Raw genomic sequence first — 19,920 nt, forward strand, 5'->3', positions numbered from 1 at the left:
TATGAGACAAAATTGTCATAGACGAACTGGTGATTAGACAAAGTGATGATTGGACCAAATGGTTGTAAGACGAAATATTGATGGACGGAATGGCATAAGACTAAATGAAGGTAGACCATGTGATGAGTGGACGACTTGGCAATGAACAAATTGGCAAATGTTAAAGGTAAATTCCAGTTCTGGTAACGATCTCAAAATGACTTTTTACAGAATCTGATATAATGACCACCCAAGTGTATGTTTTTATGAATAAAAAATATGTGCCAAAGCATTCTGGAAGAAATTGTGTAATTGCTGAGAAATAAACAAAATAAGCGCGGATTCGGTCACTTCCGTCGGGTCTTAATTCCAGCAATAATAATACACTGTCCCACGTGTGCCTATCTGTGTTGGCGATCTTCAGTGTGATCGTATTTCAGCATAGATTTTATAATTTCACAAAGTTCAGTTTATGTAACTGTACCAGATCTAGATCCACGATGATAGAGTCATACTTAACCTTGGTTTTACAGACTTTCTCACGAAATTAGTATTTTACTGCAACTACTATCATTTAGCTTTAACTACTCTGCTCATTTGTATGAAAAACAAACCAAAATTACATTTTTCAGGAAAGATCTATACGATCCACAGTATTCACTAGTCCTCAATATAGAACAATATATTTTCTGATGTTCAAAAGGAAAAAAAATTCTGATGAAAATATCTAAGCCAAGTTTTTTTACATTCAAAACATAACAATCATGCACAACTCCAAGAAAATTATTTTTCAATCTTATCATTTTGCTTTTGCTTATTAGAATCAGTCATGTCTGTAATTCTGGTAGTGATAAGCTCTATTGGCCCATATTCTTAACTCAGGTTTAATTAAACTGTTTTAAAGTAGTGGTTTAACTATGGATAGCCAACTGTGACAGAATTCCTTAACAACCCCGGTTCGATTTATCAGCTCATTTCATACTTGGGTCATTCATAAATTCTATGAATAATAACTGAATTAGTTCACTTCACTATTGTAGCATGGTGAAAGTGTACAGTATACATAAGAAACATACTATGTTAAAAAATAATTTGACATTTTTGGCTTCCCATAATTTGAGCACAGAGTTAGATAATGGCCTTTATTAAACCAGATTTCAGAATATGGGCCAACATAAAATTTGTCTATGTGTCCTAAAGAGTTTTTGAATAAACTTGAAGGCTTTTATTGTATACAGAAGCTACAAGTGATACAAAATTGATATAATTCATTCTTTTGGATTTATTTAGTACCAGACTATCAGCAATTTGTTCAAATCATACAGGATTGTACACATTCCAAGTGAGAGTTTGGATTACAGTAAAAAGGGAGAGTCGGGCTAATTTAAAACTCAACTTAGGAGTAAATAATGCATGCTGTAAGGCTCTGTCACATTGTTCTATGCAAGTCTTGCGTGTGACCATTATTGCTACCCACAGGTCGCCGGCATTGACAGTATCCTGACAGTTACCTGCAGAAGCACATGCAAGTCTGATTTGCAAGTAGAAGTTTTTAACTTTGTTGCGGATGATTGCCCACAACTCACCCTGAAGGCTTGCACAGAACAATATGACAGGGAATTTAAAGTTTGGTGATTTTATGACTTTATGCAGACTTGATAATCTGCCCCATTTCAGAACGAAAATCGGAAAAGGTGATATCTCCTTCACAGTTTATATAGTAGACATATTTATTTATAGCTAATACATGTAGCAAATAGACAACTTTATTTTACTCAAGTACTGATACAATATATTAATGGAAGGAACACAATATCATGTATGTTCTTAAGAATTCTTATCTGCCATTTATTTGGCACAATATTGGTTATTGAATTTTGTTTTGAGAAACATGTTTTGCAATAGATTAATGACTATACCATGAATATTCCAACATAGATTACTTAGTTTAAAAAAGTGGTATGTTTCTGTGTTTTCACAATGTACAAAAGATTTTATATATTCTGTAAATAAATAAAATTTTCATATGAATTCCACCATTCTTAATAAATGTCAAGTGTTCATGTTTTGTATTTTAATATCATCAGTGTTCTCACAGGCATTCCAAGAGGCCAAAAACAATGAAAAAAAAATGTTTGCACTACACTGTCAAATGTCCCATCTCAAAATTCATCCTCTAGCAGTTCGATATTGTACTAAATTGGTATAAAAAATAATTCCTATCACAAAGATTTAGCACAAACATTAAACCCTCCAAAATAGCAACAAAGCCTATGTGAAACCTGGGCCATAAAGCTTAACCTGGTGGGTGTTTCATAAAGCTGTTCATAAGTTACTAGTGACTTTACAAATGACTGGTGATCCCTTCTTCAGAACTATATCAATACCAATGGAAATATGATCTTTATCATTTTCTACAAGAGAGGATCACCAGTGTTTTTGAAGTTACTTGTAACTTGCAAACAGCTTAATGAAACACCCACCTGGGACATAAACAGGGTTCCCAGCTTTTCAAGAAAACAAAATTCCCTAATTTTTCTATGATGAAGTTCACAAATTCCCTGATAATTATTTAAACCCATTCCCAGTTTAAGTTTTTGCAGTGCATTACAAGTATTTTCAGTATAAAAATGTAAGAATGATTAGTACTACCATAACCATTCATTCAATGGATGTTTTGAAATGAGTTCTTTTGATATGAATTTTTTTTTTCAAATTCCCTGATTTTTCGCCGACTGGAAAAAAGTAAAATAATTTTCCCTGACCGGCTGGGAACCCTGATAAAGCTTAAACTGTAATGTAAATCTATTGATAGGAAGGGTGACTCCTGGTAACTGTGTACCATGAATCAGCCCCACAACCAGCCATTGAGCTTTAACCCTAAAAAGACTGGGGGGGGGGGCTGATTCAGCCCCGCCCTCGACATTTTTCGCGAGAAGTCCGCCGTGCGAAATTTCTTGACCGCGTCACTGACTTTCTACTTTCAAGTCTCGCGCAACTTTTGAGACCAAAATTGTGAATTTTTTGACCGCGTCACTCACTGACTTTCTACTTTCAAGTCTCGCGCAACTTTTGAGACCAAAATTGTGACCCCCGGGTACACGGTTCCGAAATTATGTAACATTTCGTAAGTGCATGCAGACCCAAAATTACTCAAAAACATGAATTTGTGTACAAATCCAATGCAAATAGTGTTTTTAGCCAAAATTCATAAATGTATCATTATTTTTTCTTCTACTGCTTAAAATCAATTAATTTTACCTTTTTTACGGTCAAAATAAAGTCCCCGACAAGTTCCATTGAAAAAACAAAAAGCCAAAAAATAAAGAAATACATAAGAAATTTAGAAAACAATAGAATACATAAGAAAATAAATGCGATGTTGAAATTTTTTAACAATAAATTTGATCAGATGCCTATCTAGAGTAAGTGAAACCAAAATAAGCACTTCAGGGGCATTATTTTATTAATTAGAGCAAACTATGATTCTTACGCATAAATTAGCATAGTTAATGTGCCAGAATTTTTTGCAGAATTTGATGTTATAGTTTTGTAGGTAATGCCATGGGTAACGCATGTGCCAATTTTCGTCGCGATCGCGCCATCGACGGCCGAGATCATAAGGGGGGGGGGGCTGAATCAGCCCCCCCGTCTTCTTGGGCGTTGAAATAGCCCAGTCTTATTTAGGGTTAATATGGGTCCTTTGAAATCCTCATAGGGGTTGGTGTAAATGGAGACGATATGAAATATGAAGTGTTTTGACCTCTTCTCCAGGCAATCATGACATACAATTTCTCTTCAATCCTGGCAAGGCCATACAGCTTTTCAAATTTAATTGCATACATATATACAGCTGTGCTCAAAAGTTAGTGAAACCTACCACAAAATGCACTCCTTCATGCTGAGTGCTGAATGTAAATAATACTACAATTTTTGACAAGTTCAGGGGAACAAGCTGAATTGAATTTTTTTATCACCAAACTTCGCAATTAAATATCTAATACATGTATGGCAGAACTTGAAAACTTGAAATGTGTTCTTTTTCTAGTGGGGTCCACAACTTTTGAACACCACAATATACATGTATGTTTAAAATGCTTTATGTGTACCAGGACAACATGAAATTAAAATAATTTAAACAAATTTTAATAAATTTGGAATTTAGAAATCCATTCTGATATTGTCTGTGAACACCTCACAAAAATATGAAGAGACTTCAGGTCAGCTCACTGAAAAACAGCTTGAAAAACAACCGGTTCAAAATGAATCTACATGTATTTGAATAAAGGGGAATGTAATTCTTCAAGGTGACATATGAAGTAAGTTCTCCACTATACAAAGCATTCAAATCTTGTAAGCATGACAACTCATGAATATACAGGAACCAACTGGCCTATACCAATTTCACTCTTAAATACACAATTAAATAGGATCAATCTATTTACATCTTGAAAACATTAGAAATCTGAATACTACTGAGAAAGTAATTTTATACAGAGTATTGCACTACATACATTCACTACATAAATTGATCTTACAGAGCACAGGTCAGGTAGTAATTGGCAATTCACATTCATTCCACATACATGTATATCAAAGTTCCACATAAATCCAACAATAATTATCCTGAATAAGTACATATTGCTCAAGGACGGTTAGAAATCTATACACAGAAGAGGGAGGTTAAAACTAGCCTACCTATCCATCAATCTATCCTACTATCTGTCTATATCTCTTCCAATTCTAAGTTTCCTGTTCCTAAAACGATGTATCTGTCCATCAACATCTCTATTCAATATAATTTAAATATGAGCCATTTCTTATCTTTCTTTCTTATCTCAAAGTCTCCCAACATAAATGATGGAAATTAAGACTCAAAACTGAAACTTATTTTTAGATATTCCACAGCCTGGTTCATCATTTCTTCATCTATATATATTGAGCTCTGACTGATAATAATCTTCATGTCTTTATCTCACTACACCTGCTAAAGAATCCATCGAAAGTATTGACCTATCTTTTTTTTCAGATATATGATGACATCTGTGACCTTTGACGCCGTGACTGCAAAGTCTACTGAGACCATTGTCACAAGCTAAAATAACCAAGGTTGAAGTTGAACCCTATAATGGTTTTCGCGAGAACATTGTAATTTAAGCATATAGTGACCTCATTTAACTTTCACCTTGATACCCCCAAAACGTAGCAGCTCATCAACAATCCTAAATGCATACTTGGACAAGCTCATCCGCCAAACAGTTCTTTAGTTTTGAATTTTAATGTGAGAATGAAATGGGGTGACAGACAATAAAAAAACATAAGGCCTTCGAGCAGAGGCATAAAAACACTTTATGTTCTTCCTGAAATATCTTTTTTTTACGAGCAACTATAAATATCAGTTTATTTCATCATCTTCCGAACGGGATTGTCTTCCCACTAGGTCTAAACGGAGTTGTTGAGATAGGCTGAGTGTTTTGTAGTCTTCTTCTTTCTCTCTCTTTCCTTCTCTGGAGTTTCTCCTCCCATTCATCATAGGCAACGAGGCTCTCTTTCTCCTTCTCTCTCCTCTCTCGTTCCTCCATCTCCTTCTTCAGCTGCTCATCTCGTCTTTTCTTCTTCTCAGCATCGTGCAGTTTGTCGTCCTTGACAGATTTCCTGGAAGGAGAGGAGATGTAAATCATTGATCGTTATTTATTTTGCCATAAAAAACACACACCACATACCATGTTAACAAGTAAATAATACTAATGACAAATAAATGATAGCAATGTTGAAATATGACAGAAGAGAAGAAAGCAATATTATTCATAGGTCAGCACTGAGAAGGGAAAAAAATTACATGGGGGCTGGGGCAATTAAGCCCCCAAAATGCTCAAAAGAGCACTGGAAACTAAACACAAGGCAAAAGCAATTTTGTGTCTTGCTCACTAATGAAAATAACCAGAAATATCGTGATTTGCGAGGGCACGCAACAGAATTGTATCAAAACTTCATTGTGAAATGACTGGATGGAATAACACTTGTCATAAGAGCCTTGCACCTAAATTTTAATGTTGACCTGAAAATGACCTTAGACCTTACCATGTGACCTCCCACTGCAGCAAAAGATGCAGGTCGCCTAAGTCCATCCACCATCCAAGTTTGGTTGAAAAGTGACTTATAGTTTTGGAGTTAGGTGTCATAAGAGAGTCTTGCATGTAAACCTTAACGTTGACCTGAAATTGACCTTTGACCTTACCATGTGACTTCCAATTGCAGCATAACATGCAGGTCCCCCAAGTCCATCTACCATCCAAGTTTGGTTGAAAAGCAACTTTTGGTTGTTGAGTTATGTGTCATTAGATTTGTGACGGACGGACAACATTTGGATCCGTAAGTCTCGCCTTCACCTCTGGTGGGCGAGACAAAAAGGGATCCCTTGAAAATCCCATTCATTGCAATATTAAAGCTTATCCAATGTTGCAGAGTTAGGCAATAAGTTGTGTAAAGTTGCCAATTAAAAATTAAAAAACAATGGTTTGCCTGTAGACCAAAAGTTAAATCTAATACTGTGGCCCAGATACATGCAAGCCCTGAAAGGCCCTTGCAAAAAATTAACTGTTTACCTATTAGACTCATGGGAAGTAACTGGAAAGCATTCAAGCTCACCATCTTGTACACTGATGTCAAACTGAACTACATTAAAATCTATGTTTTTATTGATGCATGTGCAAAATGCCAAATAAAATAACATTAATAATTCTTGAAGTTTAATACACATGGAAAAACAGAATGTTCTGATGTGATTGCAGTATGGAGTTTCAACATAACAAGTGACAGCACCATAATTCATGCTAACAATTGAGCTTTTCACAATATTGACATTCCAATTCACACCTTACATCAATGAAATTAAACTTAGGAAGTGAGATTGGATAATTTCTTCAATTCTTGCAATGATAAATAAGTTGGCATTTATGATGTCTCCAAAGAACATCACCATTTGCTATGTTTTTTTTGTGGCAACAGCAGGCACATGCAGTTGATTGTGATGTAACTTATATTTTCGAGATTGCACAGCAGGCTCTGTCACAACCTTCTTTCTGGAAGATATTGATTTTGGACAGGAGTGAAGAGGTCCAAAATATTATTCCTCATTCTGATTTTGTTTAAAATAATCTTTAAAAAAAAATAATATTAGATTCTTACCATTTCTTGTAAGCACTATTGGCATCTTTTTCTTTGTTCTCCTTCTCATAGATTTTGGTTTCTTCCAGGTTCTTCTGCTTTTTCTTTTCCTTCCGATGTTTGTCGATGAGAACCTCATCTTTATTAGCCTTCCACATCTCAAAAGCCTGCAATGGGAGCAAATAGGAATTCAATTCAAACGTGGGTGGATGAGTTTCTTCTCATTTATGGTAAATTGTCACATCGTCAACAGCCAACTTTCCGTTTGGGATCATGATCTCACATGGTGTAATCCTACTACATCTCCAACCAGTTTGTCTACCAAGTACTAAATACACGAAATTGCAATTCAGGCCATTTACCATCTGATATAATGTGAATGTTACTCGAATATTACATTAAAGAGAAATGCCAGTAGTTGCAGGAAACACTGATTTCATGAGAAAATCTGTAAAACCAGGCTTAATTGTCAGTATATCATAGAGGATCTAGATCTGGTACAGTTACATAAACTGAACTTTGTGAAATCTTGAAATCTACGCTGAAAAACGTTCACACTGAAGATCCCCAACACAGATAGGCACACATGGGACAGTGTATTATTATTGCTGGAATAAAGACCCGACGGAAGTGACCGAATCCGCGCTTATTTCTCAGCAATTACACAATTTCTCGCAGAATCCTTTGGCACATATTTTTTATTCATACAAACACTTGGGTGGTCATTATATTAGATTCTGTAAAAAGTCATTTTGAGATCGTTACCAAAACTGGAATTTATCTTTAATATGGAGATTTCACTCCATGACGATTCAAGAACATAGAAAATGTATAGTCATATGCCCTTCATAACAAAGAACTACTAAGAAGTCTTTGTCAAAAATGGTGGATCAAAACAGCAGTTTCATCCTGGACTCTGGGGAACAACACATTTGCGATTTTTTTATCAGCTCTAACACTTAGGGACAGAACTGCTGTTCACAAATTTTTAAGACCTCCCTCATGTTCTTTTTCATTGTAGTGAGTATACATATCACAATGCTACATGCTGGATAGAAGTAGGGTCCATATGACATAGATTAGGACTTGAGATGGCACTGTTTATAGTGGTTGAAGCAAGATGGGTACAAGAGTACAATGATAAGTTTTAGTTTAAATTACCTTTTTAGCTTCATACTTCTTAGATTCTTCTTCTTCCTTCTTGCGCCGTTCTTCCTCTTGTTTCTTGAGTTCTTTCTTGCGTTGGTTTGACAACACCGATTTCTTGGAATTCTGCCACGCCTTGAAAGAAGCCATGTTTTCAAACTTCTTCTCTTCAGCTTCCTGGTAATGACACAAGAATAGTTCAATTATGAGAAAAATAATTATAGCATACAAACAACATAATCATTTTCAGATTATTCAGAGAGGAATTCTGATCAGTTCACTATAATTTAATATTTCGTCTCATGCCTTCACATTTGTTTCATTTCCACTTTGTCTTCACCAGCCAAATTCATCAACTTTCCATTTGGACTTATCATCCCACATGGTCTAATCCTATTTCAACCAAAACAAGTTCATCTACAAGGCCTGGGTTGGAACGGACAGAATGAAGGAATACATGTGATGTGTGCGGGTTCCGGTATTACGCTAAAACAATGTAATACATAACACATAGTTCTAACATTTTCTTCAGAATATCTCTTTGTTAGTGGCTAAGCTATGAGATGCATATAGAGGGCAGCAGACTCTATATAGAGAACAACATGGCCACTTAAACATTAGCAAGTTTTTTCCTGTCTTCTCATAATATATTTGTTTTTATTATGAATGTTTGTTTAAAAATGAAATCAATATTGTATAATCTGTGACTTCTTTGTACTTTTGTGAATACAGTTTGACAGATCTACTATTTACAAACAAAATTTCAATTCTAACCAGTACAAGATAAAAAATAGACAAAGGGGAAATTTGAAAAACTAGGCTAAATGGAAAAACAGTTGACATTACTGTAATAAAGAATGATTTCTCATGCCATCATATCTATGAATTATTTTTTTTGTAAGTAAAATTGGACATCCAACCAAAGAAGTGTGAGAATACCAGTAGCACAAATAAAATGATAAACCTTGATGAATTCATTTGCCATTTAATGTTCAGTCCATTTTCAACGTTTCCATTTGTTATTGTTCTTCTATACTTTATTGTTCTATGACTGAATGTGTCCCCCCCCCACGTTAAAAAAAAAAATGCACTAGGATACCTTGACTTTCTTCTCCTTTTCTTCATCCTCCCTCTTCTTTGCTTCCTTCTTTTGCTTCTTCAGTCTCTCTGTTTTCTCTGCCCGCCATTGTTCATAGATGGCCTGTCTGATAGCAGAGGAATCCTGCACTCCTCCTCCTGAGCCGAGTGTAGCCATCATCTCACTGGAGTTGAAGCTTGAGTTGAGGGAGCCCACTGCAGCTGACTTGGGCCTGCTAGGAGTTGGTTTGTGAACTTTTGGTCTGAAAAAAAGAAAGTTATATGATCAGGATTCCCAGCTTTTCAAGAGAACAAAATTCACTGATTTTTCCCTGATGGAGTTTAAGAATTCCCTGACAAAACCCAGGAGGGGCCACTTACATTGACGAGTGGATACCATGCGCGACCAAAAAAACACGTAAAAAGGATGTCTTTTTCACGATAGGGCACGTTACGTACGTAACGTGATAAGGGTGTCAAAAACACAAAAATAATGAAAAAAGGGTATCTATTTCGCTAGGAAAATTACGTGTTTAGGGTTGAATTTGCGGGGATGATAAAACAAAATTCAAATGTTTTATAAAGGATGTCCTTTTTGCCCCCAACACTTCGTGTTTAGAGTGGGGTCGTACTAAACCAAATAAGGTAAAGCCGACGACCGAAGGACCCATAACAATAAAACATTCCTGTACTTGTTTAGGGGTTCATTTCAGGGAATATTTGCCAAGAGTATCGTTTTGTCTCCAATACTTGTTAAGGGTAGGGTTTCACACGCCAATACTTGTTAAGGGGTGCATTTTCAGAATATGGAAATTACGTGTTTAGGGTGCTTTTCGAGACCCCATGGTCGCGCATGGTATCCACTTGTGAATGGAAGTGGCCCCCCGGGGATAAAACCCATTCCTACTTTTGCATGTTTCCTAAGTTGTTGCAGTGAATTACATGTATTTTCAGTACAAAACAATGCTGTAAAACTAATTATTACCACCATATCCATGCCATGAGTCACAGACTCCTAACAATAAACCTGGCCATGGTATTGTTTGTGAGGAGGGTTTTATTGATTTTATCCTCTCCTTTTTCAATGAACTTCCTGGCTGTGATCAGGATGTATTGATTTTTGGGGAAAACTCAACGATTCTGTAATTTGTAAACTGCGATAATCCGTCGAACGCTAAACTAATGTCGCACGCGCGATCGATACACATGTACCGTATACAAAAACGCCAGGCTATACATTGTAGCTAGGCACGCTCCGGGGCATGCAATTGTTCGAAAAACGATGGGACAGGGGACGTCTATGGGATATGCGTGGTTGTGCAATAATGCGAATGAAACACGCCTACGGATGTGCAATTATGCGAATGTAACGCATGAAGAGTTAATGGATGTGTTTTAATATGCAACAAAATATAACAGAGTCTGACTGACTACCGTGCTTTCAACTTTTCGATTTTTCCCTCATTTGAGACATTTTTCCGATTTGAGGTATTTTAAAAATCAAATTCCCTGATTTTTCCCTGACTGGAAAAAAGTAAAATAATTTTCAAAAATTCCCTGATGGACTGGGAACCCTGTATACATTGCTGCCTGACTTGGAAGGTAAATTTATTAACTGCACTTTATACATTGTATCATTATTATTCTGGCTGTAGCTAAGCTGCCGAATAGGCAGTCAAACTTCCAAGGAATATATCCTACCATGCACCCATTCACCTTACAGGGGTTGAGTGCAGCACATAGGGATAAATTTCTTGCTGACTAAAATTCATTTTCACCTGGAGTAGGATTTGAACCCACAACCCTCTGATTGAAGGAGAAAGTCAGAACCATGACACCATGATACTTCCAAATAACACATGAAGATACATACAGTTCCGTACATAACCAACAATATCGTGTTACCGCAATACATCATCATCATCAGAAAACTACTATCTAATATTCAATATTCAATATTATTCAAAAATATATCGCAAATTGAAATATCGAATGATATTATGCCCCTCTTTGCAACATCGTGGACAATTTGCAACAGGACGATCTTGCTTCCTACGTATATCACTGGTCAATGACAAAAATTTAATCACTTTCTACTCCCTACACTGTATAAAACTAACTATAATGTTATCATTACTTACTTTTTCTTCTTTTCTTTTTGTGATTCTCCGTCACTTTGATATCCCTCCTGAATAAACAAAGAAAGGATGAAAGTCAAAATCATCTCACTCAGCATTACATGCTGCATTTTCAATATCCCATCTGTTAGCTACAACAAAATCAATATACAAATATTTTTTCTTGAGATTATTTCTTTTATTTAGAAAATAATTCTGAATTGATAGAATTTTTCTTGTCAAAAGTAAATAAAAAGGAAAATCCTTCAGATAGAATGACAAGACATATGCCTCGATATTACCTGAGATTTTAGACATGTTAATAAATGGAAGAAATTGGCTTTTTCTAAACATCAACAAATAATTGAGGTTGGCCATACATGTATATCTGCATTAATGTATTCTGCACACGATATGTGGAGTCTATGCTTACCAAAAAAAAAAATCATTAAATGGTATGGTAGTACAATATTGTGAATATCTTATATATGCAAAAGAACGCTTTGTCTGTAAAGCTCCGACATGCACCAATGTTTGCAATCATAGTTACATCGGTAGCTGGAAATATGAATTTGATTTTAAATCCTGAACAAACTTTATAATTGTCTTTAAAAATCAATTTGCTTCCTTGAGTATCTATTTTTTGCATCATTTTCCTTCATCACAATTTCAGAAAACATCTGCTTTTGATAAACCATGAAATGTAAGTAATATTTACTTCCACAATCTTCCCAGATTCTTGACCATAATCAAGGAAACAAACCTTAGGTCGCCTATTTGTCATCTTTGGGGGATGATCTTCCATGTCGCTATCATCATCACTATCATCAAGCAATCCTCTAGCTTTCTTTTTATCTTTCTTTCTTACAGGTTCATCATCTAAAACATCCAGAAGTGATTGCTTCTGCTGGCCTTTCTTGTTGGACCAGACCTGACTATTTTCATCTGAATCAGAATCAGAGTTCAGACCAGGTATTCGGTTCTTACGAGATTTAGCTTTGGAGTCGTCTGTCTTTTGAGGTGTCTCTCTGTTGGTTTTTGTGTCTGTTCTATCCTGCGGCACTCTAGGTTTTGGCTTTGGTGGAAAGCCTTGAGGAGACGGTGACCTTCTACTTCTACCACGTTTGGAGCTAACATCCTCTTCTTCAGAATCTGCAAGGGTATCCAAAAGGCTTTTCGGTTTAGGAGAAGCTGATTTTGACCCTCCTTTCTGCTTCAGATTCATGGACCCTAACCTGTTGTTCACTTTGGACACTTCATCATCTTCCTCAGACGAGGAGTCCAATAGTCCCTTCTGTTTCCTGGGTTTTGATTTAGACGATGGACCATTTAGAAGATCATCTATCTCTGATCTGGGCTCCTTACCACGATTCCTTTCTGGTGATGGACTTCGATTCTTCTTGCTCCTTAATCCCAGAAGGTCATCTAAATCTGGAGACTTGTCTCTTTTCCGTTGATCATCATTTGCTCCCCCACCCCTTCTATCAGGTGATCCACTCCTGATCTTGGGCTTGGAATTACTTGAAACCCTTTCTGATTTCTTCTTGTCTGTAAGACCCAATAAATCATCAAGATCTGGAGATTTATTATCCTTTTTCCGCCGATCATTAATTGCCTTACTAGCTTGTCTCTCTGGAGAGCCGCTCCTACTCTTGGATTTCGGCTTCAGCTCTGGTGAAGCCCTCCCTTGTTTGCTTTTGTTCTTCATGCCTAACAAGTCATCAAGGTCAGGGGATTTCCTGTCAGGAGATTCACTTCTAGTCTTTGAGGACTTTCCTCTTTGCCCTGACATGTCCATCAGAGGAGATTTTGATCTGTCCTTAGGTTTAGGTGGCTGCTTACCAGAACCACCCTTAGGTCCCTGGCTCTCATCATACTCATCAAACAAGGATTTCTTTCTTTTGTCTGGCTCTGGGGATGAAGCAATGCCGAGCAATTTGTCAATCTCTGATGGTCCTTTATTCCTTGGCCTTGGTTGAGGTCTTGGGGAGTCATCCTCCGATCGTGGAGACGAGTCTGTGGTCCCTGAACGTAGTCTTGGACTTGGCTTTGGAGGAGGCTTCTTCTTTGTGCCACTGTCATCTCCAAGGAGAGCCCTGATAGGATCTGGTGAACCTGCTGACTTCCTGGACTTTGGACTATCACTTCCAGATAGACCTTTGTTTCTTGGAGGAGCAGTTGGGAAGGCATCGCTGGAAGATTTAGTCAGAGAGCGAGGTGATGGTGAAGGTGACGGCCTCTGTTTAGTGGATGGTGGCTCCCACGGTTTGGACTGAGATGGTTGTGGCTTCTTTGAGTTCTTGGAGGTGAACTGAGACAGGATGTCTGGAAAGAAATAGCATAATTGATAATGACGAAAATTATATATCTTCAACGATTTCAATATCACTAACTGCTTCACTTCTCTGAATAAAAACACCACACTTTTATATTGACAAAATATATTGGCAGGACTACATGTATTTCAATATTTCATGACCAACTTCTCTTTTGAGTCATGGATGATAAGTCAATACTTGTGCCTCTGATGCCACATGACAACTCATAAGACTTTGTCTTCCCAGCTGATCCTCATTCTCTGTATCTTACTCATAAACGTTTTGTCAAATGTCAACATATTAATTGTGGCTGTACTTATTAAAGCGACACAAGGGAAGCATAAAAAGTGACCACTGTAGAAAGGTGGTCTTTCTAGACAGGTTCTATTACACATTTCTTTCAATTTTGCTGAGCACTAAATGGACAAGTTGTATCTTGTATCTATATAAAAATATAGTAACACCTGGTATTAATTTTTTATTATGATAAAACCTTTTTCGAAGCAAAGAGTTGAGGTACATTGAAATTATATGTAAAAGATCATCCGCAACATGCCTTAGCTCGCATGTGATTGTAAACAAACCATCACTTTTCATGGATTTGAAACGCAGTGCAGCTAGCAGCTGCATGAGTTAGTAGCGAATCGGCATGCAAGTTCAGTTGTCCGACTCATCATAATCAGCGTAATATTCCTTTAATTTACCTTCATCCACATCACTTTGTTGCTCAGTAGAGCTAGAAACTTCATCATCGATCTCTTCATCTTCAAAACCATCCATTTCAAAATCCAAATTCAGATAGACTTCTGTGTTTTCTTTCATTTCGTGATCGAAGTATGCAGTGACAGTGGAGAAAAGGTACCCTCGCAACACGTTTTGCATGCAAGTGGAGCTTGACGTGGGACAGCCAATCACGTCTCTCGTGCAGACATACATGTCGTCAAATTCAAGTCAATTCAGAGTTTTTAATTGGCGATTTCCACCTATGTATTTTTCTTTGGTATTTTTTAATGACCAAATGATAATCCCCACATCATTACCCTTCCACTTATATATAATAAGGCCATATTCATAATCAATATATTTCTCCTTTGAAAACATGTGTACAACTTGTCATATTATTTGATTGTTTACCTTTACAGCGAACAATCAAATGGCAAAAAGGGTATATTCATCCCAGGCCTAATGATTATCCCTTTTTTTTATCTCACCATCATCACTGAGACCTCCAAGTGCATCATCATCGTCACTGTCTTCAGATTCTGAAGTGAAACCTGTACTAAGTCCTCGTCTCTTTCGTTCTTTCAGTTTGGATGAAAGCTCCTCCTGGAAAGAGGGATTTTTCTTCAGTGACATCTTGCATCAGTGCCTGAAATCATATCCACACAAAAATTTCCATCATATTACAAACAGATGATCTTTTTAGGGTTGCATGGTGGAGTTTGGAACATGGAGAAGGTTTACGGTTCACCATGTGTAATATGAAGAAGAGAAGAAAATACAGGCATAAAGATTGAAATGGAAAGACAAGATATTACAAACAGGTTATGACGTACATGTACATGTAGAAGCTTTTACATAATAAGAGTCAAAGTCATGAAAGTTGGTCACTTTGTACTAGACCTCTACATGTATATATAAGACTTTTGAGAGACTGAGTTTATCATAATTTTATGGGAAGTTGTTTTTATTAGATATAGGTAGATCTAGGCCTAGATCTATTTTATTTTTTTTTTAATTTAAAACAGGTAAAGCTGAAGACGGTGGGCTAAAAATTGAGCATGAAATTAAACACAACTAACGCCAGAGGACAAGGCTCACTTGCATGACTCTAACTAACAGTTAGATGATAGATCTAGTTTATAAAATGGTTTCTCAGTTTCGTCAAATTCAGTTTTCATGTGAAGACAAGTGCAAGTCAAGTCAAGACAACGTGCAAAGTTAGATCTAAATTCTAACATTAAACCACAAATAAGTGCCAGGATCGATCAATCATCATCTCAATCTTAACTAAACTTAAACTAGACCAATCGAGTTGAGAACGAGAACGAGATGATTGATCAATCCTGGGCACTGGTGTTGGCCAGGACCACCAGGCAGGGAAATAAATAATCTCATGATATAAATCTTATTCCATCTAATCTTTACCATTCCCAAGGACAAAAGCAAATTTGCACATACTTTAGACTGACGTAAGTCCTATTCAATTACCTAGCTCAAGAACATCAATACCAATTATGAAACACCCGAGCACACGCACAATTTCTTTCCCAGGCCAGACCCACTCATCCTATGGATGAGGTTGGCCAGATCATCTTGTCAATGCATCATGCAGTCTCGCGGCCATAACGGCGAACAGCTAGCAGCCGCCCCAGTGTTAACCCAGTGAGCTCCGCGGCCGGAGCCAAGGACTCGTTTGTGTAATAGTAGGCAGACGGTACTCTCCAAAATGGGGTAGAATGGCTGGGTTGCAATAGCACCCCAAATAATAGAGGGGAAAATAAATTCTGCATTTAGATCTACCTCTATTATTAAAATATATGGATGAAAACTGAAGGTCAATCATGACACAGAATCTTGACATTGAGGCACAAACTGGACCGTCAAAAAGGAAAAGTTCTGTCTAGTTCGTTCTCATTCTTTCAAAATTGAAAACAAAATGACTGATCGATACCGAGAACGAACGTGACATACAATAGATAGTGATACTGATACTATGATAGTCATATGATAGAGGCCTAACTTTTCCTCTTTTTGACCGAGGGCCCAGTTTGTGCCTCGATGTCAGGATTCTGTGTCACGACAGACCTTCATCCATATAATCGAGGTAAATACATAATTTGATTTTTCCCCTTTTTTATTTACTTTTGGAGTGCTATTGCGACCCCATTCTACCCCATTTTGGAGAGTACCCATGTCTGCCTAGTATAGTGATTGATTGTATTACCGACCGGCCTTGTATAACACGCGCAATTTTCAGTCTTATTAATATTCTTAAAATAATAAGTAAAATATGGTCAAAATAGCTCATCAGTGATTTTGTTGTTTTCTCAACTTTTCCCATAGAAAACACACGTCCAGTAATAAAATACATTTTTCCAGTGACCAAAATATTTCCAATGCGAAGAGGGCCAAGCCAGGCCAGGGGTCCGTTTGGAAGCTAAAATCGTAAAAAGGATACTCTAGATCAAAACGATTTTGGCAAATTTTTACATATGCTCTAGACTCTACCGGCATGACCGGTATTTATATTTTGAAGGTAGGCCTAATTGTGTATTTATGGTGATTTTTTTTAAGAATAATGTGTTTGATATGATGGAATTCATCAAAAGTGTTCGGCCCGGGGAGTGTTTCATCAACATTTTCATCCGACAAGTTGTCAGATCTGACAGTAGAGGCGCACGGCCAATATTGGAGACTGTCTCCAATGGGAGATTGTCTCCAATATCAGAGACTTTTGTAAGAATTTGGGTATCCAATTTCAGAGACTGTCTCCAGTTTTGGAGTCCAATTTCCTTTGTTTACATTTGCTGCAAAAGGATTACTTTGGCGGCAAATAAAAATGTGATAAGCAGATTCCTCATGAAAAATTACCCCTTTTCACTGTCTACTTTAAAAATTCACAGTCTACTTTTGTTTTGATAAGGATTTTTGTTGCCTACACACAAAACAAAAGGGCTTCTGACCTCAGTGAATCGAAATTTTAGGTGTAAAAAATCATGCTTTTGTTGGTGTTGTTTCTTTTGTCCTTTTGCAAAGCAAGTCTCCAATGTGGGAGATTGTCTCCCCTATTGGAGAGAGTCTCCCATATTAATTGGCCGTGCACCTCTAGGCCTACTGTCTGACATCTAGTATTGGCTGAGAGGTACTGTTAGTATATATTGTACAACGCCTACTTAGCTAGTTGTACGCGATCAAATGGGAGGCTGAACGTCACACATTCGTACCGTTGCACACACAAGACGTACCATCCAAAATGTACCATTGCACGGCTTTAGGAGGTGACGTCACAATGCGATTTCATTGAATAAGGTGACAATGCGCGTACAGCCCACTGGCTAAATGCGCAATGCTGTCCAAGATCATGTGCGCTTGTGGGCCCGGCTTGTGGGATTTTGCTTTTTGCTTTCAATATTTTTGCTCCCTTTTCATAGATTACTGGAGGGAAAAACTCTTGTTTTTTTTCATATTTTCGGTAGATTCCGAGGCGTTGTACAACACTAATAGCGAATATTCTTATTCGTGCAATGGTGCGAGATTTCGCATTCGGTGAAAGAAAGAAACGCTCTATTCAACTCGGCTAACGCCTCGTTGAATAGAGCAACTTTCTTTCACCTCATGCGAAATCTCGCACCATCGCACTCATGCCTATTCGCTATTTGTATAGGTACTATGCCAATTGTCGGATAAAATGGGACTTGTCGGATAAAACGTGCGACAAGTCATTTCATGAAACGCTCCCCTGATCCACTACCAACCATAATTACACTACACTACAGGACACGAACGAGTCTTGGCCCTGGCCCGGGCCCGCTAAGCGGGCCTGCTCCCTGGCTGGGTTACCCCGGTGTGAGCTGCGGCCCTTTTCTGCCTCCTTCAATTCACCTTCGTTCGAACTAGCTGCTTCATTTGTTCGTTAATAAATTCATTCTTCCTTCCCTACAACAACAAGATGAAAAAAATGATTTTTAACGGAAGTTCTAATTGTGGGCTCCCTACCTTATTGACAAAGAACTTGAATTTAAATACAGAAGTCAGAAATTTTCCAAATATTTCGATTCAAACTCCGTGCGATGAAGTTGATTACACTGGCAACGGAAAAATGCTAGTTTGTGTAAAACACGTCAATTGTACATGTGCTGTCATTGGTCAGTCGTCATTATGGAGCAATTAGTTGCTTTGAAATGAATCATCCAATCAACGGCAGTTTTATAACTTGTACACTATTATACAGATTGTACATACATGTATAATACAAAGGCGAAGACGATACGATCGTCAACGTTATTGTACAGATATACACGGGGGTACACGCAAGTATGGCAGTGTATCCTATTGCCGGACACTTTCATTTCAGTGCTTTAAAAATGACAACTAGAGGAAATACAATCAAGAAAAATTATCACTTGCTATTCCAAATATTCTGAAAATCATGAATATGATGAAATTATTTTATATTTTTCAACCATTTTCTTTGCACCGCACTTGCCGCATACCCCTCCGCGAAAAACAATTATTTTCGTGCGTGACAAATTATATTGTAATTCCGGACGCGCGCCGGACGGGTAAAAATATTCTTGATTATAATGATGTAAGAAAGAATTGGTGTGATTTTTTTTCGAGATCAATCATCTCATGAGTAAATTCTAAGTTTTTGTTTGCTTTCTTATAACGATTCTGATCAGTTCTTTGTTATAAATTTGCGTTTGCTAACTAATTTCCTTTTTTAATTGCGCGTTCGATATTGCACTTCCAAGTGTTAATGAAGCTCGTTCATATCGTAAGACTCAGTCATCAAGTTAAGTTCTATCGATGCGCTGTCGATCATTGACGGCTCTCCAACACGGTAAACCTCGCGCACGGCCGGGGTACCGGGAACATTGAGAACTAGCCGTCGACGATTTAATCGATGGAGCGTACGAGATTGAAATTCGGCAAATCAGGTCCGTATTTCAATCAGAAAATAGATCAATTGGGATCAATTGTTAATGCCAAAACTGTGTTTTAGGCCTATATGTTATTTCAAGCATTTTCTGTCATTTTTAGAGAAAAATAAGGTAAAAGTTATATTTTCGCCTTGTTTTTGCAATCTCGTTCTTTGAATTGATCTGTGATATTGAACTGCGGAAGTCTTACGGTACGAAATTGATTTCCTACGCAGTTATATGCGCGTCCGGAAATATGATAGTGTCCGGTAATACAATACGTCACTATACATGACGTTCAACTTCAAGTTAAGTCTTCACCCCGGGTCTTCACTTTTGGTAAAATACATGGAACACATATATGAAGAGCTTGATTCCATTAAGGAGCTAAATCCACTTTTGACCTCATTGATTTTGATACAAAATATAGGCCTATGTAATATAGCATGGACCTACTGTAATAGACAGGGG

General features: G+C 37.3%; 1 protein-coding gene across 1 annotated transcript; it reads right to left on the reverse strand.

The window, feature by feature from the left end:
* Positions 1-3,605: 3,605 nt before the first annotated feature.
* Positions 3,606-18,664, reverse strand: LOC121424987 (ABC transporter F family member 4-like). Its single transcript, XM_041620899.1, has 8 exons — positions 18,524-18,664; positions 15,016-15,173; positions 12,250-13,811; positions 11,511-11,557; positions 9,392-9,632; positions 8,308-8,469; positions 7,168-7,313; positions 3,606-5,634 (listed from the first exon to the last, which is right to left on the reverse strand). The coding sequence occupies exons 2-8, from the start codon at positions 15,158-15,160 to the stop codon at positions 5,388-5,390; spliced, it is 2,550 nt and encodes an 849-aa protein (XP_041476833.1). The 5' UTR covers positions 15,161-15,173; positions 18,524-18,664; the 3' UTR covers positions 3,606-5,387.
* Positions 18,665-19,920: the final 1,256 nt, after the last annotated feature.

Source organism: Lytechinus variegatus, chromosome 12 (genome assembly GCF_018143015.1).
Source record: "Lytechinus variegatus isolate NC3 chromosome 12, Lvar_3.0, whole genome shotgun sequence".
NCBI lineage: Eukaryota > Metazoa > Echinodermata > Echinoidea > Temnopleuroida > Toxopneustidae > Lytechinus > Lytechinus variegatus.